The 27,521-nt window shown below is 39.8% G+C and overlaps 1 protein-coding gene across 1 annotated transcript in view; it reads left to right on the forward strand.

Moving 5' to 3' along the window:
• The window catches only part of DYNC1I1 (dynein cytoplasmic 1 intermediate chain 1), a 189,979-nt gene that overhangs the window by 15,350 nt on the left and 147,108 nt on the right, over positions 1–27,521 (forward strand). Inside the window, exons 2-5 of the mRNA XM_065627742.1 lie at positions 1,078–1,192; positions 3,417–3,531; positions 5,899–5,989; positions 23,908–23,967. Of these exons, the coding sequence (XP_065483814.1) occupies positions 1,085–1,192; positions 3,417–3,531; positions 5,899–5,989; positions 23,908–23,967 (374 nt within the window). The 5' untranslated portion in view covers positions 1,078–1,084. The remainder of the gene's footprint in view (positions 1–1,077; positions 1,193–3,416; positions 3,532–5,898; positions 5,990–23,907; positions 23,968–27,521) is intronic.

Here is a 27,521-nt window from a genome sequence, read left to right on the forward strand (position 1 = left end):
TTATGGATTTGTGCAACACTGTTGTGGTTTAAAAACTGTAGAAAAAGCTTGCTATCCTGTGTTCTTTAGAGATCTGTATCTGTTTCTCTGTGATGTTACCTTATATCTCTTTACCCTTGATTTTCATGGCTCACATAACAGCATCAGTTGAGAGATTTGAAACACAAAGAGTGTATGTGGCTTCATATCACTGTCCTAGAGAGAATTGTGTTTAAGATTAAATGGCAGGATGGTCTTTTAGTAGCTAAGAAGAAATACTTTTGCCAAGTTTGCTTGATTGGAGTCAAATCAGGAATATTAGGCACATCTCCTGCCACTTGGAAAGATGATCTGAGCATGAGACTGTTGGCAGAGCAATGTGATGCTTCATTAAAGAGAAGCTCAGGTTTGCTGGGTTGCCTGTTTTTGTGCCTTGTCTGCAGGCTTTTGGGGGGAATGGCCCAGCTTTCCCTGGAAAGGTTGGAGGAGGTTCCCATGCAGGATAGCCCGTAGCTCGGTGAGGGTGCTCCCCCGGCGCACCAACGTCACCTGCACATTCAATGCAACCTCGGCCCCAAGAGCTTTGTTGTCTTTGCAAGCATTTTCTTTTAATGAAAGAAAATAATAAAACGTGTAATTATAAGAAGAAGCCATTCAATGAAAATGTCAGCCGATCCTCAGATGGAGCTGGTGGTCTGTGTAGGGCTGCGCCAGTGGAGCTGGAGGGGATCCTGGGGTGACAGCTGTTCGAGGCACCTGCGGAAGCAAAAGTTATCATGTGTCCTGTTTTTGCGAATAGAATTCTTACTTGCCTAAGATTTATGGGGCTGTTTGGGGCAGATGGCGTTCTTGTACTTAAAACCGAAATCCATTTGTGGATCTGGGTCCTGCAGTCTGCCAGAGCTGCTGAAATAAAGGTTGCAAAACAAATATCCTGCTTTCTACAATGTCAGTGTAGTCCAAGGGACAGCGTTTATATAGAAATATATTTGTAGCAATTTTAGAAGACTGTTTTTGATATAATTATATTTTTAAAGTAAATAGGAAGAACATTTAATTCTCTTTTCACCTTGGTTTCCGTAATTTTGTTTTCAGCAGAGTCAAAATGTCAGACAAAAGTGATTTAAAAGCAGAACTTGAGCGCAAAAAGCAGCGTTTGGCTCAGATAAGAGAAGAAAAGAAACGGAAGGAAGAAGAAAGGAAGAAGAAAGAGGTAAATACGCAAAAGTATCTTTTAGATAGCTCATGCTTGCAGAAGGCGCTTGCTGAGGTTTTGACATCTCAGCATTTTATAGCCCAAGGTACCTGTCATGTGGAATGAGATCCTTAAACCCACATCGGTCTAGCCTTAAAATCAACTTGCTTATTTTTAGTCAAGAAAGTTGAGGTGAGGGATTTGCTTTAAAACCAAGGCACTGTCAGATGACAACAGTTTAGACAACATGATGTGTATGTGTGTGTAAAAAGAAAAATTGATTTGCCACAATGCTTTTTCCTGGGCTCTCCTTCAATGGAAAGGGAGTGGAGAGTGGGGAAAGACAGAAAGAGGGCTTACAGTTTTTTCAAGCCATTACAATCTAAATATGTATTTTTGTATTCTGAAGACTAGTTTGATTACTAGCTAAGGTAACAGATTTACAATTATTATTCTCCAGTAAAGTAAAACATAATTGCAATTGCATTCTCCTCTTCTGGCATGGGTGCATCTTTCCGTTCTGTTAAAGTTTGATTGACATATTACTGTATTTGTCCTTGACAATATGCATTAGGTTTTTCATTAAGGGATTTGTACTTCTTTTTATTCAGTCACTTAGTGGAATAGAGGTGAGAATTGACAGGGAATGGATATTCATTTTCATGCAAAGTCAGAGAAGCATTAAGTGATTATGTTTCCTTTCCTTCAAATGTCAACACTTACCATAGTTTAAAGCACCTGTTATCCTTTACTAATAACTGGTTTCCTTTTTAACTGACACTTTAATATTGTACATTAATTTCATGGAATTACTGTGGAAATGTGATGTGATCCAAGAAATCAGTGTTCCAATTTTGACTGTCTTTTAAATCTTTTTTTGTTGGAGCCAGTTTTTGTGCAATTACCAATACACCCCCCAGTGAGGCTCCTGGAGTCACTAGGGGAGTCCTCTGTAAGCAGAACTTTACATGTTAACATTTCCAGTGTTCATCACTAGCCTGTTAACGAATTAGAGGGAAGGAAGCCAAGCTAATGGCTCGAGGAAGCTATTAAGTCCTTTCCTTTGTCCCCTGCCTCTGATTTTATGCCTTGTGGAGATCTTGTGGTGGTTGGAACTTTCAATTGGCCCTGATAGCCAGATCCAGCTTGGGACACACAGCTTGGCTGATTACACTGCAGTGCCTATCAGTGGCACTGTAAATGGAAGAGAAAACCTCTCTGTGTGGAGGTTAGGTAGGACCAGTCAATCCTGAAGCAACCTCAGGATCCGAAGTACAGAGGCAGTTGCTGCCAGACATTCTCTGTAAGAACTATGCTGGGATTGCTGTATTTAAGCCATGATAAAATTGTAGATATGACCACTTGCATTTTGTTTTACTTGCATTACTGGTTTCTGCACTAGGCTGCAAAGTGGGACATGGGTTCAGTTCCATCTTCTGCTCAAGAAAAAGGCTGCAAGCCTGGTTCTTCCAATGGAGCACTCTAACCACTAGGCTGGGGTATTGGTGTTTTCCTTCCACCATACTAAACTGGGGAGTGATGACCCAAATGTAAGGGATTCTGGCTAATGCAGATGTTGCTCCTCCTGTTTCTGGGTCCCAGTAGACGAGAGGAGGAGGAGGCTGATGTGTGGAAGCTCCAATGAGCTATAGATCTCTAAGCAAAGAGTGAAGGGTCTTGTGGACCATTAGTTTTGGCTGTTAGTGCCCAGGGCTGCCAAAACCCTGTATTAGACACATCAGTCCTTTCTTTTGCTCCTGTTAGCTGTTGACATTTATGAAGTAAGTACTTTTATTGCCAAAGTATTTTTATTGCCAACAAGTGCGTGGGACCAAATGTACGCCCTTAAGCTACACTGCCGAAGTCCAATGAAATTGTATTTATTGATCCTTGAGTAAGTAGGAAGGGGCCATTTTTATTCAGGGTAATGATACGTGTTATTCTAGGTCAGCTTCTATATTACCTGAATAAGTTGCATCTGATGAGTGAGAGGCAGATGATATCCATTAGTGTAGTGTAAAAGTCCTTGCAAATATACTTGCAAAGATCAGTTTTCCCGTGCATTCAGGGAAAAATATTGCTACTGAAATGTGGAGTGTAAATTATCTAAGTTATAAATTATTGAAACACAACTAAGTGAATTTCAAAGTGTATCTAAGCAGTGGTGCATATAAATATTTTCCACACAGTTAATTGCTAGAGTTGATGAAACTTTTCTCTGTTTTGTTTTGTTTTAACTCAGGCTGATCTACAGCAGAAGAAGGAGCCAGCTCAGGAAGATTCAGACCTAGACCGCAAAAGAAGAGAGACAGAAGCTTTGTTACAGAGCATTGGTATATCCCCAGAACCACCTCTAGGTATTTAAGAGAAGCACACTGTAAAGCATTCAGCTCTGCCACAATGAATGCATTCTTTCTACTAAAGCATGCTTGGCTTTTTTGATTTTTGGCTGTATTAGTGAAGTGAACTCTTCTGTTTGAATGCCTGCCATACCATTCACATATACCAGTTCACGGCATTTTCAGTACTTGTCATTGCTAAAAACATCTGTTTCATTTCTTCAATAAATTTCTGTGAATGTAATGCAGGTTGGTTTTGCATACCAGCAGTGATTTCTTTTCTGATGGACTGTTTTACCTTCTCTCACATCTATCTGATGACCCACAAATAATATTATAAATTCTGTTTTTCATTTGCCCCAATTTTTGTTTCAAAAATTCAGATTAAGCATTTGCTAAGGAAGGAGGAGCATAGTCATGTGGGAAGTCCCATTGATTTTATTTTACAATCAAGCAAAACTTAGAAGGGAAATAAAAAGACAAATCACAGCTAGCAAAAAGCTTATAATCAGATCATTACCGCAGATTTTAGATCTGGTTTCATGTGCTCAACCTCTTTTTTGGTTTTGATTCTTCAGTTCTAGAATCTGAAGTCCTCAGATTAAAAATACATGTGCAAAGTTCATAGTATCTGAATATTGGTTACCTTGATTAAGTTCTGTCTCACTTATTGGGTGGCCCTAAAGTGAGAAATTTCCTTCCTTCCTTCCTAGTTATGATATAATGACTGAAGCTTTTAAATACCACTTCTCGGAATGATAGTCTGACCAGTAATGGTTAGGTTATTTTATGCATCATAAAATATGTTTTGTAAATTATATCATAATGTTATTAAATCAGATACATTTTAATGTTCTAGCATTTAAATACTCGTTTTTATCTGTAAATGATGATATATTTCATTATCATATTATTAACTAAACACATATATTCGTGTTGCAAATTATCAATTCTTAATTAATTATTTTGTGTTTGATATTATCAAAAGAACATAAAAATTCACATATAAGATGATTCATCTTAGTTAAACAAAAGTATTTAGTCCTCTTTCATTCTCTGTATATACACTCACAATTAATATACAAAGGAGGCTTTAATTCTGCCTTCACATACACATATGATACCCAGATCTCATTGTGAATATGGAATACATAAAGAGCCACGACATACCTGTAACCTGCCAAAGCCCTGTCATGAAGATGAATTCACTTTTCATGCTGCAGTCATTTCTGTGGCAGTTTCTAGTGAGAATCTGCATGAAATGTTTGACCACATGGAAAATCCAAGTCTCTTGACAGGTCTGTCATTATACATTATAGAGCATAACAAAATAGTTTAAAGTTTTACTCTGCTAAATCTATAAAAGGAAACGCACATGATTTAAACCAAATGGGAAGCATTGCTCTTGCATCAAAACTCCTTTTTGTGTTTTATTCAATGTGGCTTCTTTGAAGAGTACTTGCATTAAATCTTGACTGGAGCCATCTCTGCATTTTAAATATTTTTGAGAAACCATTTTAAAAGAAATCAGGATTTTTTTACCTTTTAATTTATTATTTCCTTGCTGAAGAGCTTTAACTCAGGCTGACCTTGAGCTATGAACTCCCTTTCCTGTTTCAGGAAACAAAACTGCCTTTGCATGAAATATGCTTCAAAAGCCCTGGCAAGCCAAGCAGTCAATCATGTTTAGAACTTGGGCAAATAGCATCTGAACCAAGGGAAATTTTTCCTTGAGCGTTGAAATCATGTCCCACCCAAAACTGAAAATTTATATGACCTAAATGACTTAAGAAAACATGATCACTGAACAAACTAATATGTATTCTCACCATCTTTGGGAAATGATTTTAACTTAGCTGGATTTCCTTATTTAGCTTTTATTTTTGATGTTATATCCACACTGCAGCCATAGACCATATCTAATGGACACTGGCTTTTGATTTAAATTCAGATTTTGAAAAGTATGCTTGCTCTATTGCCTACTTGACTTTATCAGAAGAGTTCACTTAGTTTTTTGACAAGACAAGCCCCTGATATTTCTTCATACTTCTAAAATCTTTTGCAAGTCAACTTTAAGCTATACACAAGAAAACAAGTACCATTTTATTTCCATAGATATCTCCTCCACTGATTAGCTGTAGATTCCCATTGGGCTTTCAGTCCTGTCTAAATTCATGTCAGTTTTAACACTTACAAAAGACTTAAAATTCACTTGACTCTCTTCCTTTTCTTTTTCTTTCCTTCCTTATTTGCTTTCACCATTTCAAACTCTCCTACTCATTCATCCACTATCATTTTGGTCCATTGGTTTTGTCTGACACTGCTCTTCATCAGTGCAGTCGCTGCATGTGTTAACATGGGATACCTGTTATTTTCATTATTTAGTCCCAACCCCTATGTCTCCCTCTTCGAAATCAGTGAGCACACCCAGTGATGCAGGCAGCCAGGACTCAGGAGATCTGGGACCCCTAGGAAGGTAAGACACAGAGTCGATGGTAGCATTGAATAAATGTGTTTTTTCACTTTGTTCTTTCCCATTTTTACCTTTGCTTCTGTAAATGAGAACGTGCCATATCTAATGTGTGCTTTTGTTTCTGCATTATCCACTGTGTGTTACCATCCAGTAAGACTGGTCTCAGATGTGAGGTAAATAAATGCATGCAGCAAGCGGCTCTTAAGCTATGAGCCCCATACCTTGTATCGGAAGCAAGAGCTGAATTTACGCTTCTAGAATGGCCCACAGAAAGCTATTAATTCTGTGTGGATATGCACTAAAAACAGAGGGAAGTGCCGAGTGGTAGAACCTGTTACTCATGTGCATTATCTTTGTTCACATAACCAGTCCCGTTTGAAGTCCTCCCGGGTCTAAGGCCAGGCTACCACAGATTCTTGTGTGGCTGCTCATCATAGTGCGTGCCACGGGTAGCGGCAGGGAAGAGCTTGTAGAGAAACAGGCTGACACACCCTGGGACCCGCTGGCAAATCTGCCTTGGAGATTGTGGGAGTCAGAGTTTTGTGCAGAATGGGAGGGAAGCAGCTTTCTTCTTGGAAAGGAGTGGTGGGTGTGTATAAGGGATGGGCACAAGGGCAACCTTCTTGTCTTTGTTTATGTGGCTGAAGTAGGAAATGCAAGTGGCAATCACTGAATAATTGCTACTCTGGAGTTGCAATTTTCCTGGAAAAGGAAGGAGGATGCTGCTGGTAAATGAGCATATGTTCAAGTAAGAAGAGGTCCAAGCAACTATACTGTATATTTTGAGAAATGTAAAACCTGGGTCCCAATAGCTCTTTTTATATCAAACTAATTCAACATAAAGCTGAGCTGTCAGCTCATCCAAATCTGTGAGCCATGACTCTGCTAATCACTTGAAAACACAGTGATTGCTCTCTGCAGTTAACAGTTGTCAGGGGTAGACACCGCACCTCTACAGACATCAACACTAATGTCACTAAGCTTCAGGTCACCCGATTTCATACCACACCGGCCTTCTGCTTAGAAAAATCACACTTCTGTAAGGTGAAATGATATTGTGTCCCCATTCAGGCAGATGCAGCCACCATCCGTTGTGATGTGGAGGTTGCACAGCTGCTGCTGAAATCTGCTCCACCCTTCTCCCAGGTCTACGCTCTACAAGAAATGGAGGGTGCTAAATAGGAAAGCCCTCGCCTGTAAGATACAGCAGTTCAAACCACAGAAAATAGTGTAATGCTTCATTCATAAATAAATGTAGCAGACTTTAGCAAATCAATGTACTTTTAGCAGAATTTTTTTTTTTTTTTTTTTAAGCAAAGTATAGCCTGCTGTTCAAGTTATTTCCCACAGTCCTACATGCAGCTATGACAACACTGGCTGGAGACTTCTAAATTCCTGTTTTTCTTCTAAACCCTAACGGTGTAACTTTTTACTGTTAAAATAGTGAAATGCCCTTGGAAGAATTTATTTTACTGTGACCTACGCTGGCACTTTGAGTCTCTGTCAGCAACAAGCAAGGAGGGCAGGTGACCAGTGCCCTCACAGAGGAGAATGGTGTTTGTCCCCTTCTTCAAAGCTCGTGATGTACTGCATTGTGGGTTTTCATTTTGGATCCACTTTCTGGCTTGTCGTGGCTATACTAGGAATTCAGTGGGAATCCCAAGGCCTTTTTGTGGTCCACCAGTTTGCGGGCCATCCTCTCTGGTATGGAAAGGGCTGTGTCGTGTGCCAGGAAGGCCACTGGCAGGTGTTTGCCTGGAGTGATTGCTTTGTGCTGATGGAAATTTGGTGATGTCTGGTCCAGGCCCTGGGGAATCTCTGTAATCTGCGGATAGTACTAGGTGGCAAATAGTGAGTCACTGGGTGCAAGTAGATGTGCTCAGTGTGTGGGTGTGTGAACGAGTGCACTCGAGCATGTAGGTATGATAGAGCAGTCAAACCTGGAGAGCAAAATGTTGATAGGCCTGTCATCACAGTGGTAAAAAGGATGGAACCACTTCTGCTCTTTTCTCTCTGAGAAATACCTAAACCATATTTCTGACTTACTTTGACTACTGCATATATGAATGCCTGTTTATCTGTATAAGGAAGGTTATTCTGCTTCATTTTAACCTATCCTTCCGTTTTGCTCTCTATGATAGAGAGAGCACTTTTGCTGGATCCCTTCTCATGCCATCGTGCTTGTAACATCCTCCCCTTTTCCCCATTCTGCTGCAAATTTGCTATACAACGGTAGACTGAGCACAGGCATTAGAGGAGAGCAGATTAGTTCCAAAGCTGCTAATGCCTCAGTCTCAGAGATCACGGCTCGGCTGTTGTTGCTGCTGCTAACACTGCTGCAGAAATAACAAGCTCACACAGGCTGGCAGAAATCCTGCATGCAGTCTGGTTATTTGTTGCTGAAGTGTCCTCCAGGGGAAGATACAGATATTCAAAAAAAAGCTGTGAAGTCATAGATTTTGGTTCAGTACAGGAGAGAGGCCCTGTTGAAAGCTTTGAAGAAAGCAAGAGTTCTTTGTACATTGCCATTTGAGGCAGCAGTTTCTTGTGCAAAGCTATGCTGGGTTACTGTGAGTTATTGGCACTTCTGGTAATTGTCAAACTTAACCTATTGGTCCCAACATCATCAAGTACATCTGAGGTACGTTTTGATTGGCAAGCACATGATTTCTTACAGAATGGCGAACATAGTATAGCCAGAAATGCAGGTTTCTAACATGTGCTTTTCAGGAGTGCAACTCATAAATTGGTGAGAGTTTGGACAGTAGTAAGTAGTTGTTATCCTGGAACCACAGACATCACTGTACCTTACTTTGCAAGATGAAAACTAACTGCTAACCTGCTCACCGAGTGTAATAGTTATATGGGGAGCAAAAGGGCTCCAGCAAGCAATGTGTAACAGCAGCAATTGGTATTGAAGTGGGACAAATATAAAACAAGAAAAACTTCGTAAAATTGTAATGGTGAGATAAATCACTGAAGTAATTTACTTAAAGACTCTATTTGATCTTCTATCACTGGACATTTCTCATTCAGGATAATGTGCCTGCTCAACAGGCAAATAACAGGTCAAACAATAATTCATTCAGAAAAGTCATACATCATTTTTGTGGCACAGGAAGAAAAGTTAAGTGGTCACAATGGTCCCCTTTGCTATACCATTTATAGACTAGTAGTGCTGTTATCCTGCAGAACCATTGTCCTTTATCTCCAGCACAATAGCTAGAGCAACGTTGCCCCTTCCGTGATGCCATTAAGCTTATTAAAAGAAGGTGCAGGGCAGACTGTGTAACATCACTAAATTATGGAACCTGTGTAGTCTGGTTTTTATGTTTGTTTGTTTGTTTTGTCTTCTTTTGTTGTTGTTTGTTTGTTTTGTGTTTTTTGTGTTGGGTTTGTTTGTTTGTTTTCTGCTTGATCTTTAGTACCAGGTTGCTATTTCTCATAGCCTTGTCACAAGGGGTAACACTAGGCTTTCCAGCTTCTCCCTGAGCTGTGACAGCAACTGTAAGAATGAGCAGATGTTAGATGCATAACAGTGCTAGAGACTACTGACAGTTACGTTTGAGTGCATTCACTTGGACAGAGAGCCAACTTGTTTGTTTGTTTGTTTTGTGGTCTTGGGGATCAATTCTGTGCAGACAGAGATGCATTATACTTTGATTCTGGAAGATTTTACCATAACCGTGCACTTCAGAAACAGGCTGGATATGTGCTGCTCTTAGTTGTCAGGCTGCTCTGAATAATCCATTAGAGCTCCGTTGTTGCACGGTGAGCAACTTGCCTATCTCCACGTTGCTTTGCACACCCCGCTCCACTTCTCTGATGGCAGTGTTGCTTGTGCTACGCAGAAAGGACAGGAAAATGAGATGGCATCCAGAATGGATACGTAACTCTGGACAGATAGGTTATTGGCTCACAGGGCTTTCTGTTATGATGTGCTCAGACATGACTCATTTTCCACAAAGGCAGTTTGGAAGGATCCCATGAAGATTCTCCTTGGAATATAGTATGCTTGGCTCTGTCAGGATAAGTATTTTGGTTTGGGACATTTATACCCAGTGTCTTGTTGCTGATGGTCAGCTTATACAGACATGCATAACTGAAATGTAGATTTCAGCTAACTAGATTTCAGTACATGTTTTGAAGAAAGGGACTGAGTTAAAGACACTTGTCAAGAGCTTTTGTGCTGTAGCATGGTGTGAAATACACATTTGCCTCCACTAGGGTATCAATATGGAGCTTCTTCATGATAACTATATACCTCTCAGCCCTCCCTACCAGGTAGCCTGAACTTTTGCTACCTTAGGGTGCCAGAGAAGATGCTGTCATAGCACAACTGTTGTAAAACAGTGCCCATGGAGAGGCATGTTTTACTACTCAACATACCTTAGACATTCATAAATGTCACCATTTTCACCATGTATCCTTCACTGCTTCTGTCTCTTCCCAGCAAGCTTTATTACCCTGCAGTGGTAGGTTTGCACAGTAGCATCCCACTTATTGTTGAGCTGGGTTGTGTGAGTGTGTGTGCAGCAAAGTCTCACGTGTGCGGCACTTCCATGTGCGCATTTTGTACTGGAACTTGAGAATCCCATTAGGCTGCGTATAAGGTTTCCCACCTTCCATCTGCTCAGTAAACTGCACCAGGCTCAGCTGTCTTGGATGTGTAAAGATTAATAGTTGCCTTTCTTTTTGCAACAGCTTCATCTGTGGTCTTTTACTTTTGAATTTGCATATTTTGGTGCCCATACATTTAGATGCCTGATTATTTTGTGGGCTCCCATAAAGACAAAGATGACAGGAAATATTCTTTGTCTTCTGGTAACTTCTTTCAGAGAATGATTACTTCAATGTGGTGTTTTATCTGCTGTAAAATGATGCAAGGTGGATTATTTCATACTATTTCTTTCATAGTCCATTGGTTTGGGTGGTTATGTCTGGCTGCAGCTACTCATTCTATAGTTATTGTTCTTAGCTGGATTAGGGCACTACATAATACTTATTTTAAATGTTTCTTACCCGAGTTATGTTATTATTCCTTTGATGTCACGGTTTTTGAGATGTGTTTGATGCACTGAAATTGGTTAGCTGCCTTCAGTGTGTGAAGTTTACTTGCAGTAAAGCAGGGTCAGTCCTTATTTAGATGAAGCTGTAAATATTTAATGAAAGTTCCAGTGAGAATGAGTTTGAGCATAGCATTAGATAGCAAAGAAATGAAAAAATAAAGGGAAATCAGAGGTTTTGTAGCTGTAATATGCCATTTTTTGTAACAATAATATGCCATAGAAGTTAGACTCTGGAATCCTGGTTGCCTCATCATCACTACAGTTTTTTATTTCTAGATGAAATATGGTACATGAGCAATCCTAGAAATAGAACAGTTGTCTGTAATGCTGGAGGACTTTTCTCTGTGGAGCAATACCACCTTTGGCTTTGGCTGTTGGCATGATTTTTTGTCCACTATGTCTTGCAGTTACTGTGACCTCTGAATGTGCTCCCAGTTGTACTCCAGAGAATATACTAGCAGCTGTCACACTGGGTTGGATGTCCTCATGTGTAGGAAGTCAAGAGCATGTCATCTTCTCTCTCATCCTGTTTTGAAGTTTGCTGACAATATTAGTCTGCATTCACGTATGTTTTTATCAGATGTGATTCTGAGTTGCTTCCATCTACCATGGCCACTTAGAGCCATTAATATAAAAGCATATATAAAGTGTAAAAAGAAATACATTAGGATATGTTTTCTTTCGATGTGCTGATGTCCACTCTCAGTTTGTATTGGCCCAATATAGGGAGAAACAGATGTAATTCCAGTCCTTTTTCTCTGCCGCATATTATTTACTAATTTTTCTATAGTTATTAGGTGTTCTGCTTTATAATGCTATAGCTAAGCAGAGACGAGACTTGTGTTAATCCTGCATTTCTTCATGTCTGACATTCAAACACAAGCATTTATTGCTTCTCAAATATACAGTCAAAAGGAAAAAAGGTAGTTCTGGAGCACCTGGGCATCGAGTGAGTCAGAGCATGTCATTATTATATTTACCCTTTTACAGTTTTGTATTTAATCTCGCTCACTCTCAGTCAAGTCAAAAAAAAAGAAGCATCTCAGTTAAGAAGTGTATTCTTACCATATAATATTTAAAATCAGAAAGAGTATCTGCTGATGTCTCATGAGTGTATCTAAATGTCACCGAAGTCTTTAGGTTGTGTACTTTTTAGGCTTTTTGACTGAAAAATCAGACTTGGCAACTCAGCTTTTATTTTCACTGTTTTGTTTTTAAACGGCTTTTTACCTAGTATAGTAATATAACACATTGACAAGTTGAAGAAAGGGCATCAGAATGCCATTCACCCTTTTAAATGTATGCTTTGCTGTTTAATTAGTTAAAGAAGGCAAAGGAAGAAGGTGGATCCTGGGTTGTATATCATTTATACAGCAAGGATGGATTATTGTAGTAGATTGTCTTTTACAGTCCCTGCAGTACATTTCCTATCTTGAGCTGCAGAAAACATCCCTGTAGATGTTAACAAAACCATGTTTCTGTAAGATCTGCTAAAACCACTGCTGACATAACCCTATCGCCTGGGGCTTAGCTACTTTATCATTAAGTAAATGTAGTTGACAGGTTCTGTACAATAATGCTGTTTCATCGCTGCCGCTCAGCTTTGCATCACCAGCATTTCATTGTGTTACTGCCCTCACAAATGAAAGGGATCCTTCTTCAAATATGACCAATACAAGTGGGCCTGTGTTGTGTTGCCTCAGGAGCAGCAGCCATAGCTGTTATTAGTAGCAGACTCTTTTTTTTTAATAGTGGTTTTTTTTTAAGATCAGTTTATGTGTACGAAGTGGCTTTTAAATGGCTGGTTTAGTGGCATATGTATTTCATAAATGGGCTGAGCCAAAGGGAACCCCAGAACAATGTAAAGACTCTAAAGGAGCGGCAGGAAAGACCGAGGGAAAATAATTACTTTATGGCGACCTTCGCTTGAATGGTGTTTTATTCAAAAAAAAGAAGGATTGCAACCCTAGAGATTGTTACGTAGTGCAGACATGAGTCTTCCACAGTGGAGATTCAAGACAAGGGTTTGCTTGGTGGCTAGAGGCAAGTGGGATAACCCATGGGATGCTGGCATTGCCACTCTTTTGGTGGTTTTGGGCTTGGTATAGGATGTTTGCCATTTCATTGGTAAGGCAGAAATATACACCCCAGCTGTTAATTTTTTTTCCTTATAATTGACTATGACACCATTGTGAAGATCTCTTGGCACGAGTGTTCTATCTTACAGTTTCCAAAAGTGACACTTTTGGCCAAATTGTGCCTTAAGCCTTCTTGACCTGACTGGTGCTGGCATCTGTGAAGGAGTGATGGTGTTGACCCCGTCCCCTCGCCCGGGGGACCCTGGCTGCCTCAGCTATCTTTGCTCTAGGCCCTCTCCTGCTTTTTAAAGCGATGCTACGAATCTCTCATGCTTTCCACCTCCAGCCTATTTACAGGACAGTGCCAGGGCTGGCCAGTCTTCCCTCCACAGAGCGTGGGCTGCTCAGTATGGGCATCTGCGCTGAGCTGCTTGCACACCTCCTGTCTCTCCCTGTTACGGTATACAAAGCTGTCACAGTATGTGAGGCTGGAGGAAGGCAGGTTTCTTGCAGTCTCTTCCCTCCTTTTGTGCCTGCACAAGAAGAACTACGATCCTTCTCATTTATATTCAATGTATATTTAGCCCTAGATATCTGAAGCCTCTGCCTGCCAATTTATTTTTTTTTTAGCCTGTAAACATAAGCAGACACCTTAGGGACTGATTTTTGGCAGTTGCTTTCAAGTGTCTGTATATCTGACCTAGAAAGTAAGAAGTGTTTTTCAGTGTGTGCCAGTTACAAAGTCAGAATGGTCTGTATTAATTAGAATCATCGGCAATCCTTTTAGCGTGTGAGCCTGAGCCTGTGGCATCGTTAAGGATTTTCATGCTTTCATTCCTGAAGGATGGATAGAGTTCAGTCCTCCAGATCTTTGATTATTTTTCTCATTAGCAAGCATCTCCATGCTATAAATTAAAGGAGAAGGAAAGATTGACATTCCCAGGGTGCTTCATAAAATGCCTTGGAAACCTGAGCCCCAGCTGCATCCAGAACAAAATGATATTAATGTACAAAGCCCCACTTAACCATTTAGGTTATCAGCCCAGCTGTAGTTACTTCTCTGTAGCTATTTCCAGGCATATCATGCATATATTTGATTGGACAATCAAATTATTTTAGGGACTAAAACACTAATCCTCTTAAAACAAAACAACTTACGTACTAATGCCAGCTCGGCTTAAACAGTTGTCTCGCACAGAATTTCGTCTTGATTTAATTAAATTGTGTGAGATACCTCCTATGTTAAATTGTTTAACATAGTTAAACTGGTACAGTTTGAACATGTAGATGTTTTCTCCTTCACTAGCCTATTACAAAAAATTCCCATTCACAATTTTATGTTTAATCTGAAAAAATAAAACAAGGCTCTGAGTAGCTATTTTACTAACTAATTTTTAAGGAATTTTCTTCAAATCTGTGAAGTGGGAATTGCTGCCACTGGAAAGATATTGGTAAAAATCCAGATTTTTTTTTTTCTTTTTTTCAAGGAATTTTGAAACAGCCTAAGCATTCTATATTAAATTTTTCATAAGCAGAACACTTTGGTTTGCTTTTTTTTTAATTCAGAAATTTTACTTATTTACTTTAATAATTCAAAAATCATAATATGCTTTCTGAACTGGTGTGTTAAAAGTTAGATAATTGGATCATGAAAACTTTTGACATTTTGTCTGTTGATGTGAAAAATATTTGATAACTCTCATAAAATGAGGTCTTGTTTCAACCTAGTTATAGCAAAAATCTCAGCCCCTTCTCAAATGATTTTGCTGTTTGTAGCACAAAATAAATTGTAGAGAGGAAAGGAAGGACCAACTCTTCTTCCAGCTAGTAGTTACAGAATTTTAGCACTAAAGCAAAAATGAAAATTTGCCGAAATCTTTCACTTCTTCTTCAGCTGAATAATATCAGACCTAAAAATTGTAGATTCCAGCCTTCGTGTTACCTCTGACTCCTCTGAAAGGCTACACATTGTCTTTCCTAGATTTGACTAATAAATGTAACTTTGTCTTTTATGTGATCGTATCCAAAGCCCTTTGAAGTTTATGAGAAAACTTCTCTTGTATGAACTCTGGATCTAAGTGTCCTAATGTACTACAGTTCCTTTAAAGCATCTGCAGGAGCTGATAACTTGTAAAACTTCTCCCGCCAAGTTCTTTCTTTACATTTGTGATCATTTCAGTTCTATTTTGTCACATAGACTTACTCTTGGCATAAAAACCAAGATGAAAATACCATTTTTAAAAATAATTTTCAGGGTTTGCTACAAGAACAAAACAACTTGTGCCTTCCCCCACCTCAACAGGCTTTTTATTACTGCACTTTCAAAATGACCATTCATGCTGTCCAGCACTTACAGTAAATCTGTGTCAGTTCATAGGCTCAGCAGAAGCTTCTATTTGACCTTCTGTCCTCACAGATCCAGCCTGCTACTGACAGTGACCCTCCTGGTAAACCAGCATGAATTTGCAGACTAAGATTTCTGTAGCTATAGCATATAAATTGTGAGAATGACAAGGTTCATTACATTGCCAGAAGACTGTATTCTGTAATGGAGACCTGAATCAAAGGACAGGCTTTAAATATACCAACTAAGTTCAACAGATTGGATACATTTAACTGCAGATCTAATTAGTGGAATTCTGTGAAAATGGGAATCAACAAGGTGTTGGTCCTGTGATATGTCCTTAAAATTAAAAGCATATCAGAGTTGTTCATTCTGATTTAAAATTCAAGTGGATTTTGAACACTATTAAATACATTCAGCAGCATAGCCTTGATATTAAAAATAATTTTGAAATATACATGTGTTTTAAATATTATTTGTCTATGATTTTTTATAAATATACCTTAAAAAAGGTATTTTAACTCACGCCCTTTTGAGAAGGGCTGTTATGGTTGCCAGGCAGCTGAAAGATAGCGCTCTGCTCTCAGGGAGGTCAGAGTTGCTCTTTTTATTGGTGAAGACTGGAGGTCGGAGGTGTCAGCCTGCTTGGAAGTGTAAATGCAAGCCCCAAGTATCTGGCTGTGCTCCAAGGGTGGTGCCAAACTCCTTGTTAGCTGAATGTGTTATGGCATTTTTATTTTATGATTAGCAGCCCAGCACCGAACACAAGGATGCGTGGTAAGTCACGGCATTCTGCTCTACGAGCATAAGTGAGCATCTTGTTGAGAGGCACAAATCCTCCCTAACAGCTGATAGCCATCTTGCTCGTAATGTGCTTCAGAAAACAAGCAGCACAAGGAAAGTATTTTCTTTTTGCCAATCCTTTCAAAGTGGAACCGATCTGCAAAACAGAGCACAGATGGCAGCAGAATAGTGGCTTAGATGCAAAGCATCTATTGAGGCAAGTGGTACTTTTCCATCTCTGAGTAGTAGCTTTGAATCTTCTTTTCTTGATGTATTTTGTTTTGGAGACACGCTTTAAATGTATGACAAATATCAGAAAGTGAAAATTATAGTGGAGAAAATCAAGATTATAACAATCTAGAATGAAAGGCGTAAAAACAAACAGTTTATCTAGACACATATATTTTTAAACATCTGCAGTAATTTCTCACCAACAATTTCTTAGTTCAGATTTTCTAATTAACAGCAAAGTAGGAGCTTTGGGGAAACTAACACAACAAAATAGGTAGAACTCTTTAAAATTTTATAGCTAAACATATAGCTTAAATTCATTCTGCCCTTTTTTTCAGACATTAAAGAAAGTCTAGATACATGATAGATTACATACTGAAATTTCAAATAATACTGGATTGTAATTTCGTGACAATATTGGTATGGCATTGAAAAAATGCATTCAAAAACATCTTAAGCATTGTATTCTACTAGTGATTTTAAAATAGGTCTTACATCTCATAGTTGTTGCATCCAGTATTTTTAAGACTGTATGAGTTGAGTGGGACCTGGTTTTCAGTATATCACCCATGTGCAGGTGTACAGCAATTCTGAATCTTTTGGAAATTGTAATCCAAGCCTGTATTTTAATAGCAGGGCTCCTCCTTGCATCAAAGTCAAAACCAAGAATGCTGTTATTCTTTGTAAGCTTAAGCTTTTTGGTTTGCTCTGTTTTCCTAATTCACTTATTTTGCTAGCTGCATTTGAAGTTAGAAGAAAAGAAAGCAAAAAGCAGACGGAAGCTTTCAGGCTCTCAAGTAGCTCTCCTGCCAATGCAGATAGCCCCTTGGCTCTTCGTCGGGTGCTGGCGGGAGGTGAAAAGGGCATCACAGAATCACACACCCAAGAATGACCGAGGTGGAAAGGCACCTCTGGAGATTATCTGGTCCATGCCCCACTGCTCAGAGCAGAGTCCCCCTAAGCAGGTTTCTCAGGCTATGTCCAGTTGGGTTTTGAGTTTCTGAGGGGATAGAGACTTCACAAACTCCCTGATCAACCTCTTCCAGTGTTTGACTACCCTCACAGTAAAGACATTTTTTCTTACGTTTAAGTGGAATTTCCTTTTTTCAGTTTGTGTCCATTGTCTCTTGTGCTGTCACTGGGCACCACCAAGAAAACTCTGGCTTCACCTTCTTTACTTACCCTCTCAAGTCATGCACCCAAGTTAGTTGGACTGTCCCCAAAAATTATTTGTGGACAACCACCTCTAAAACCTCCTCACAGTTGGAGTTCAAGCTGGGTGCTCTGAACTGCTGCATGGAGCAATCTCCTGTCATTATGTTCGTGGGCAGAGAGCCCATGGTGACATGTTTCATTGCTGGACCACTTTGCTTAGGTGCCTGAAGATAATATAAATACCCACTGCCATGTCAAGACTGCCTGCTGCCGCAGATGGGGAGAATGAAACTAGTCACATTCACATAATTTTAGAAGCATTACTGTGGTAAGCAAAGGTGCTTAGAGACATCATGTGCTGTGGGTGACTCCATATGCTATGGGTGAAGTCCCTCCTTAATTTCTGGTCTCTCGGTTTACTAACAGTCTATGCTCTCCTTAATGGGATTGGCCTTTGATCTCTGAAAACCTCAGCACAACTTAATCGGTGGAGTCATGGCACACTCCTTCACTGTATTTTAGGGTTAGGAGGGCATAGCTATTTCTCACACAAAGGGCCATTTTAGGACATTGCTGTTGCTGCAGGGGAAGATGCTGGTTTGGGACCTGTCAGGTCTAATGGTCTTTCATTAGGAACACATACGGAAATCTCAGTTCAGCAGATACCTTGGGACTCAGTACACTGTCAGTGTGGTTTTCTCCTGGTCTGGAAAGCACAACAGCTCTTGGTGACAGGAGGTGCCAGAAGATAGTGTTTGCTTTCCTCCAGTTCTGCTTGAAGGTGCGACTTGCAAAGCTGCAAAGAGATTCCTGCCCTGCAAGAGGCCCCTCAGAAGCGCAGGGTTTGCTGTTGTTCTGTGAGCAGCCTTTTTCAAAAGCATGGATTTTCAGGCCTAGTTGCTCTTGACCTGGGAAGGGAGAGTGGGAGGAGAAAAGAAGTCATGCAGAACGCATGTTCTGCAGCATCAGCAACAGATGAGGGAGGATTTGATTTGTAGCATCAGGGAAGCAGTCAGAACTAAGCTGTCAGCATGTTGCACACTGGTTGAATGAAAAGTGTTGGATTGGGGCGCTTACCAGGGCCCAGTTTTACTGCAATATGACCATGATTCCAGATATTAAACATCATTTTATGGCAGTGATTTAGTAAGAATATGTATTGGCGCTGATGCTTTACATGTTTCATATACTATCCCTGAGGCCAGACCCAAAGTTGCTTAATTTAGCTGAGAAGTTCTCACAGATTCCAGACGGTTTCAGATGACAGACTCCGTGCTTCACTAATGCATTCTGAGGTTAGGAACTCTCCAAAAGCGTTCAAATTTTTTTGATTATTTTTAGTTTATTTATTTTAGTTTTTGCACATTCATAATCTACATAATTGACATTATGCAATCAGAATAAAATCTTCTGGAAGATTCCACAGGGCATCGAAACAGATGGCAGAGTGCCTGGCTTTCCATGGTAGTAATAATGCAGAAAAGGGAATGCTTCTGTTCAAATTCTTTTCACCTCCCAACTAAAATTTTGCAATGGTCTCTGTCCTCTTAAAACTGTGCTCTGAGTATCTCCCTAATGCTTTGAACACGAATTCAGAATATAAAAACATAACGAGTTGCTTTACTATCCAATCCTTTAATAAATGTATGCCATCTGGGTCTCTTCCTTCTATTGATGTCTTTCTACAGGTTATTCCCCTACTGACTGGGGAAAAAGAAGATGCATTTTATCAAAATTATCTGGTACTTTTTCAGTACTAAGAGCCAAACAGCACCAGCATTAATACTGTCCTAAATTCAAGAAGAAAATAGATTATTGACATCATAGTACAGAGCAAATTGGGAATACTAAAATATGACTATCTAAAGGAAGAGTCAAAGCAGATCAGTGTAAAGAGAGGTAATAACACTTGTACCTCGTCCGCTTAGTGCAAGATCTAAAAGCCCTCATTCCCTTCACACTGCTTTAGAACAATCTGTTATTTGACAATAGTTACAGCTTTTTATCCTGCAATCAGCCAAGGGCAGCGGTTGTGCACCAGACTTGTGAAAGGAAGATTGATAGCAGGGCTATTGTTTGTCACTGTGTGGGAGACTCATATAGCAACCAACTTTGAAACAATGTTGGGTAGTTCTGATTGAAATAGTGTCTGTGCTGTCTGGGTGGTGGGAATGGTCTGATCTGGCTTAGTCCTGACTGGGCTGCTCATGCTGGGTGCATTTCCAGGGCCCCTTCCCATGTCCTGTGTCCCTGCTGGAGGAGGCTCAGCTCTGATGGTCTGCAGGAGCTTTGTGGAAAGTGCAAGTGAATGCTACTTTCCCCTGGTTGGTCTAATGCTCGTCTCCTTTCCCCATAAAAACGTTAAGGTAAAAAGTTTTGTACCTGTTCTGCATAGATCTGTGCCAAAATCCATTTAATCCATTTAGAGGGACGTTCACGTACTTGTGCTCTGAAAGGGTCCAGACTGGGAGCACCTCTGCTTGAGTGCTGACCTGCTGGTCAAGCAGTTCTCTGGGCCATGCACTTGGCTTTGGGCTTTGTAACGTTACTCCCTCTGACCCTGTCTTTGAGTGACTGGAAGTCTCAAAGCTAATTTCAGTTTTCTTTTATGAAGAAGGAAAGGAAAGGAAAGGAAAGGAAAGGAAAGGAAAGGAAAGGAAAGGAAAGGAAAGGAAAGGAAAGGAAAGGAAAGGAAAAGAAAGGAAAGGAAGAGAGAGAAAGAAAGAGAGAAAGAAAGAGAGAAAGAGAGAAAGAAAGAGAGAAAGAGAGAAAAAAGAGAGAAAGAGAGAGAGAGAAAGAAAGAAAGAAAGAAAGCAACAGCACCTAATCCTTTTCTTCATGAAGAAATCTCTGGAGAAAGAACTCGCGTGCTAGATTTGAAAAGGATTGACACTGCTTTTTCACTGAGATCCAATGGCATTTCACAATCCTCCCTGAGAACTGTCCACAGGAGAACAAGCATAATGGTGATGCCCATCCAAATGGTCAAGGAATGTCATACGCTATGTCTGCTTGTCACAAACAGATCAGCTTTAATTTCCTGGTCTGGATGACAGCACAGGCTATTCAACATTGTCTTTTGGGTTGATAATCCTCAAAGAATCTATTTATTTCTTTTTCTATGTTATTGCCATGGGAACTGGCTAAATTGCAGGTCCAGATTACATCTTTACTGTTCACTCACTTTCATTTTGATCTGCAGACATTCTTCAGGTGCCAGGAAGAGGCAAAAGACAAATCAATATTGTTCCTTGAAACATCTAGTCATTCCCTCTGCTCTCCAGCCTCCCTTCTGTGAGCACGGCCACTTGCGTTCTGTGTTTCCTAGGGCAAGAGACTCAGAACCTGAAGATCTCCTGCCTGCAGCCTCATTTTCTGCAGTAACATTGCTCAGCCAAGCTCAAGAAGACAACACAGCAGATTGCTTCCTTATCTATTTTTCAAGACATTGCGAGTGGTAACACAACAATGCAGAGACGACAATTACCATTTGGAGCACAAATCTAGGAAATGTTTTGCAGATGCACTAAAACTGTTGAAAACGGTTGTAATCAGGAGTCAAAGAGAATTGCTATTAAAAGCATGCATCAGTATCAAGACTGGTGAAGTCTCTATGTCAGAATCTAGATAATTAAATACTTAAGGGAAGAACATGTCTCCACTACATGTAGGGTCTGCATGTAACAAATGATGGTCCGAACCATAGGTATTGCTATTCTCATGTTTTGGGGATTTGAGTTCTGTGTTGAGCATGAGAAATCTCTAAATTTATTTTGTTCAGGCATTCAGCTGAGTACAAGGTGAATGTACCCTCTCTTGTAACTTGATTTGGATTCTGAGATGGAGTGTAGGGGCTGTACCTCTTTAGACACCTGTTGCAAGCTCTTGCTTTCATCAGATGATAATAGAGTTCTTTCTGATGGAATAGTCTTTATCCCTTGAGAAATTTTGTAGGTTTGAAAGTGGGTGAGGGTGAGCGGGCAGAAAACTGAAATGGGTTACGTATGTTTTCTTGTAAGTGTTTGGAAAACCTGGATATGCATGTATAAGTAGCCCCTAGGCAGCTATTAGATTAGAAACTGGCATTTACATAGCAATATGCTACTGATCTTGGTGACATTACAAGAGTCATTTTCACACAGATAGCATTTTTAATGGAGTATCTATAATGCATTATTCACTGATGCCTTTGCCTTGCATCACACCTTCAGATCCTTATGTCCACTTTCCTTTCCACTGTACTTGAGCTACAGTCAAGTTACAAGGAAAAAATCTGTTCTTTATTACTCTAGTGTTTTGTCTCTGACCCTTTTGTAATACAGTTTCATTTTGGAGAATTCTTTCTGTATCACTGTAAAGTCTTTCATGCCAATACACATCACTAGGGATCATAAGAAGTTTAGGGGAATAAGTGCCTTTATGTTGCATGGAAAAGCACTTTTGCATTACAATTCTTCATTCTTTTTGTACATACAGGGTGTTGAGATTGATTCTGTTCCACTCTGGCACGAGAGAGTGCACTCCGTGCCCTTGTCTGTCTCTCCAGAGAGTGAGTTAATGTTGGTAATAGAATGGGTGAGTTATACTAAGTACAGGAGGTAGCATAATTATATGGCTTTAGGAGATCTATTTTAACCTAATTCAATAACTTGTTGGTTTATATGAGTGATTCATTGGCAGAGGTTGCTATTGTTGCAGAAAGGCTGGTGTATATTGAGCATGGCTGGTTTTGGCTGAGTCTGGTAGTATCATGTTCTCTGTATCCTCAAAATTTGTAGTCAGGAGAAATGAGAGGAGCTTTTAATTTTGAGGACTATCATTATCCAGTGTGTCTGCATGACTTGCTTGCTTTAACGAGGGAATGCTCTCCTTTGCTTCAGCCTCTGCTAGTGAGAACAATGCATAATCTAGAGTTCATACTATAGGAAAAGGTGTGCAGGAGCCAAACTCGATTCCTGATTCTGTCACGGATTCTGGGAGTTTTCTTGCATATTGGATTTGCTGTCTACAGCTACCTGAAAGGAGGTTGTAGCATGGAGGTCGTTGGTCTTTTCTCCCAAGTAACAAGGGATAGGACAAGAGGAAATGCCTCAAGTTGCGCCAGGGGAGGTTTAGATTGGATATTAGGAAAAAATTCTTCACGGAAAGGGCTGTCGGGCATTGGAACGGGCTGCCCAGGGAAGTGGTGGAGTCACCATCCCTGGACGTGTTTAAAAGGTGTTTAGACGAGGTTCTTAGGGACGTGGTTTAGTGCTAGAGTTAGGTTAGGTTATGGCTGGACTCGATGATCCTGAGGGTCTTTTCCAACTGGAATGATTCTGTCATTCTATGAGATGTATTTTCACAAGGAAGGAAAAATAAAGCAAAATAAAGAGCCAGGGAATGAGTGGGCACTTTTGATATTGTTGGCCTCAATATGTCAATTTTTGTCTTTCTAAATTGGAGGAATATAAGTATTTCACAGGACTTCAGAAAGGCCTTGTGAGTGTTTGCAAAGTGTTTTAGAGATGGTAGCATGGCAAGTTGCACTGCAAAGCAAGAAACATCATCTTCACTTCAGACCACACCTCTGGAGCATTTGTATATTTGATGACCTTCCCCCACAACAGCAGTCCATTAAGAGACTGTCATAGATCTGATTTCCCCAGATGTTTCATTCCCCTCTTCCCCAGAAATTTTATCTGGAGGAAAAGAAGAATTTGTTTATTTGTTCCAGAAGCCCCCAGAATACATCAGAGCTCGTGTCAGTGTGCCCTTTGTTGGCATAGGCCCTATGTGATGTTTGTGCCCAGAGCACTGATTACAGGATGGGTGACCATCAGTCTCAGGAGTGTGTGAAGGGCTCAACTCTTCAGTGGAGTTCATGGCAAGTGCTCAGTCTGCCTTATCATAAAAACATGATGACAATAAATTGCGCCTGCAAATTTTACTGATTATTGTGAATGCATCAACCATAGTTAAAGGGTTAGAAATCTTTCAGAAAAAGAAAAAAAAATGTTTCATTAACCAGTACCTGAAAGAAAACCCAGCTTCTTCCCTTTGTTTACCGATAATATGTACTTTGAATAAGTTGCCCACCCTGTCACAGTTTGACATACAAAGCTTGTTTGACATACTATGGCTGTCCCTTGCTCTTGGAGGTTGAATGTACTACATAGAGCATGTAACTAATGAGATGGGGTTTTGTTCATCCTTTCAGTTAATTCTGTGTGTTCTTTTTCCCCCCCTCCCTTTGTGCTGCACGGCTGATTACCACCCTAGGACCTTGCAATGGGACACAGACCCCTCAGTGCTGCAGCTCCAGTCTGACTCTGAACTTGGGTATATGTCAGCTCTTTTCGTTATTTGTTTATCATTTATTTGCAAGAATTATGCTGAAAATGCTTCCCAGTTGAGCTGGTTTTATGTAATTTCCTTTGCTTTGTTGACTCAAAAAGACCATAATTTAAGTTTCCTTTTATTTAGTTTCATCAATAAGAAGCTTCAGCAAAACCATCTTTGTGGAAAAGCAAAACAAAACCAAAAACTATTTAAAGAAGCTTGTGAAAAGATAAGCTGCTATTTCTGTTGCCTGAAACACAATACAAATAACTATTTCATTACAGATGAAATGTTATTATTGTGGCACTTAAATGTGCATGTACAGTTACGTTGTTCTTGTTTGTACCTGTTGATTCAGACTTTTCTCTCTGAATCATTTGCCAGGTACTTTTTCTCCTTCTTCCTGCCTGTAATACTTATGCTGTTTCCACATGCAGTAACCTTTTCCCCTTTTTTCTTAGGAGCTGTATATGTGCTTCTAATTGTGCACTTAGATATGATCACAGTCCAAGAGTAATGGCCATCTTAGTTGAGTTCAGGCTAATCAAGCATTTTAGAAATTATTCTAGAGCTAAAATCGATATTATCTAGTTCAGGATAGACCTGCTCTACCTCAAGCATCTAAAAAAAATTAGTTAATTTAAATAATTTAGAAATATCTACCTGCAGAGATATTTAGGATAAACTGTTTCTCTAAAAAAGGATACATAGCAGTCCCTCAAGTTCTTCAGAACTTGAGTTGTAGGCAAAACCAAATCTCTATGTTGAAGAAATTGCTCTACCTATGAACTTATGGGCTTACCTGTCTGGGTCTCCAGGCAAGTGTCTTATGTTTTTACTAGTCCACATGAAATTCATTCACCATTCTATAAGAAAAACAACCATTTCCCTTTAACTCCTCATTGACAGTGCTCCCAGCTGCAGTTAGGGTTGTTAGGGCTATTCATCAGGAAAGATCAGGAGGAGTGGAAAGTCTCCAGAGAGCTTTCTAAACAGGGTTTATCCACATCCGGAACTGTTAAGAATGTTTGTAATTTCCACCTGTGAGTGGCTTCAAATAGATCCAGCTTCTACAATTTTACCTGGACCATGCCAAAAAGGTAGAGTTTTTTGGTTTAATATACAGAAATTTTAGAAATCTCAGCTATCCTTTCCCAGGAGTTTGGATTAAAAGATGAGCACTGCTGGGAGCAGGGCTCCTCAAATAGCTGTGCAAGGCAAGTTCCTTTGTTTGACTTGAGAAAAGATAACCCTGTGTATAGCCCCAAGACTTCAATCTTTTATGAGCAGTTAGTGCAAACACAGAAAAGAAGCACACCAGAGAGTAAATCCACAGGTATGCTCTGTAATGGAAGTCCTGCCCCTTTTGAAAGAAAACTGTCTTTAAAACCAAGGCAGAGTTAGAGAGAGGACCAGACTTTCCTCTGGTGTCATGAGACTAGGTAAAAAACAAACAGCAAACCCCACAAAAACCAAACCACAATACAAAAAAAAAAAAAATTCTGCAGTCTGCAATTAAATTATGTGTGTAGCAAAACACTTCTAGCACAGATATCTTTCTTATGGCACCTACAGACAGAGAAATAAATTTTAATGCATGAGCTTTAGTCTCTGTCCTCCTACTGGCGTTCCATAGGCAGTTTTGAAAGGAATCCTTCAAAGCTTTTGTGCTCTCTAAGACAAATATTCGCAAACTGTAAATGATAAGAATTATGTGAGCACCTCAGATGAAAAATTGGAATGGGAATGCAATACGCAATTTAGTGCTGCCCTAAAAAGAACTAGAGACTAGAACGTTACACTCCATATTTAGTAGAGTCCAGGTACTGAAAGGATGCTCCAGTTGTCCCTAAGTGCTCCTGGCCAAGGGCTAGGGCAGCTTTTAGTTATATGAGAACCATTACAAGTTGCTTAAGGGGCAAAGGGACAAAAATAAACGAAGAGACCAGGATCCTCCCTGTTTTCACCAGTGTTTACCACGATATGGGTGACACTAGGCATCTGTACAAGCACCAGCAGCTCCTGAATTAGAAACATTTTAGGTGAAAAATTCCACACATTCTCTCAGCACAAGGCTCTGGGATGTAGCTCATTTCTTGGTTAGCAGTCTACGAAGAGGTTAACACAACTACCAGTTATATCCAGCTCTCCATTTGAATCGATGTTCCACATCCTCAGCAGCTGAGGAGTTATGGAATGACCTCATGTGGAACTGTTGTTAGAATTAGGTGAGGTTCTAATTAGCCCTGATTAGACACATAATTAGAGATTATACTTAACCAAGACCACAGTCAAGAAGCTCTTTCAATGCAGAAGGCTTAAGAATCTCAGTAAATGGAACCAGCAGCCTGGGGCAGCAGGGGACTGGTTACACAGGGAAGTCTAACTGACCAAGTAGGCAACAGAGATTGCACATCTGGTGCTGAAAGAGGGAAAAGCACTTGAGATTTTGCTGGTGAGATATTTACTAAAGCTTGAATTCACACAAACCCTCAGTTAAAGCAGCTACAAAAATGTAATGCTGCTAAAACTTCCATTAGCTGAAGTATATCACAAACTGCAGAAGTTCTTCTGCCCCTGGTAATGGCACAGAAGTTTTTCTGAAGGATTTTCAGACAGTCATAGCTTTTGTTCATATTGGCAAAGTCACAAATGGTTATAAGGAGAGAGACTTGTTTATTTTTCCTTTTTGAAAAGGAGAAAGACTCAGAGCTGTAACAACTATTCCTGCTCTAATGGTTTGTTATATGATAGGGCTAATTCCTGCCAATTACCTGCTGAATCTAATTGCATTAGGCTTAATAACAACTCAGCCAGTAAGACAGATTAGAAAAATATATAGCTGATGCAGTATGAACCACATGAAGAGTTCAGTAGGTGTCATCCAATGATGACAATTTCCTTTTGAGACTCCCATTTCCTTTCAGGCATCAATCTTAATTGAATACCTAAACCACAGTAAATGAATTAGATCAAAACCCCTCTGACCTCTGTTCTTCTGACAATTTGGAAAATGGAGGGGATATGGATAATGTGTATGAATTTTCTGCTTTTCCAGATTTCTCTCTGTAATGATATGGCAGTTCAGAAACATCACGTCCATTAATTTATTTCCCATAAATGTAAAAGCGTGCTTGCACTTATTGATCTAGGTAACTGGATTTATGTGGTTGATTTGCATATTCTTTTCTCTGCTGAAAATTGGCCTTTTTTCCAGTAAAACACTTGAAAGTAACTGTTTGTTTATTTTTCCCTCCCTGCAGACAGTCAAATAATATTCAATAAATAAATTGAGGTTTTTTCCTCCCACTTTTGAGTGAACTGTGTATGACTAAAAGTGTTCATGACCACGTTCAGCTGTCCCTCTTCCTTTTCTCCTACCCATTTACAGTTAGTTGGCTTTACTGATTTATTTCATATGGTTTGTTTAAAGTAAGAGAAGTAGTAGAAGAAGGCTATACTTGCCGTGTTCCAGCTGTGTCTCAGAGCTCCCCTCCAACCCTTGCATTAGGACTCTACTAATCATAAACCTACATCAGCTCCACTACTAATGA

Source organism: Caloenas nicobarica, chromosome 2, assembly GCF_036013445.1.
Source record: "Caloenas nicobarica isolate bCalNic1 chromosome 2, bCalNic1.hap1, whole genome shotgun sequence".
NCBI lineage: Eukaryota > Metazoa > Chordata > Aves > Columbiformes > Columbidae > Caloenas > Caloenas nicobarica.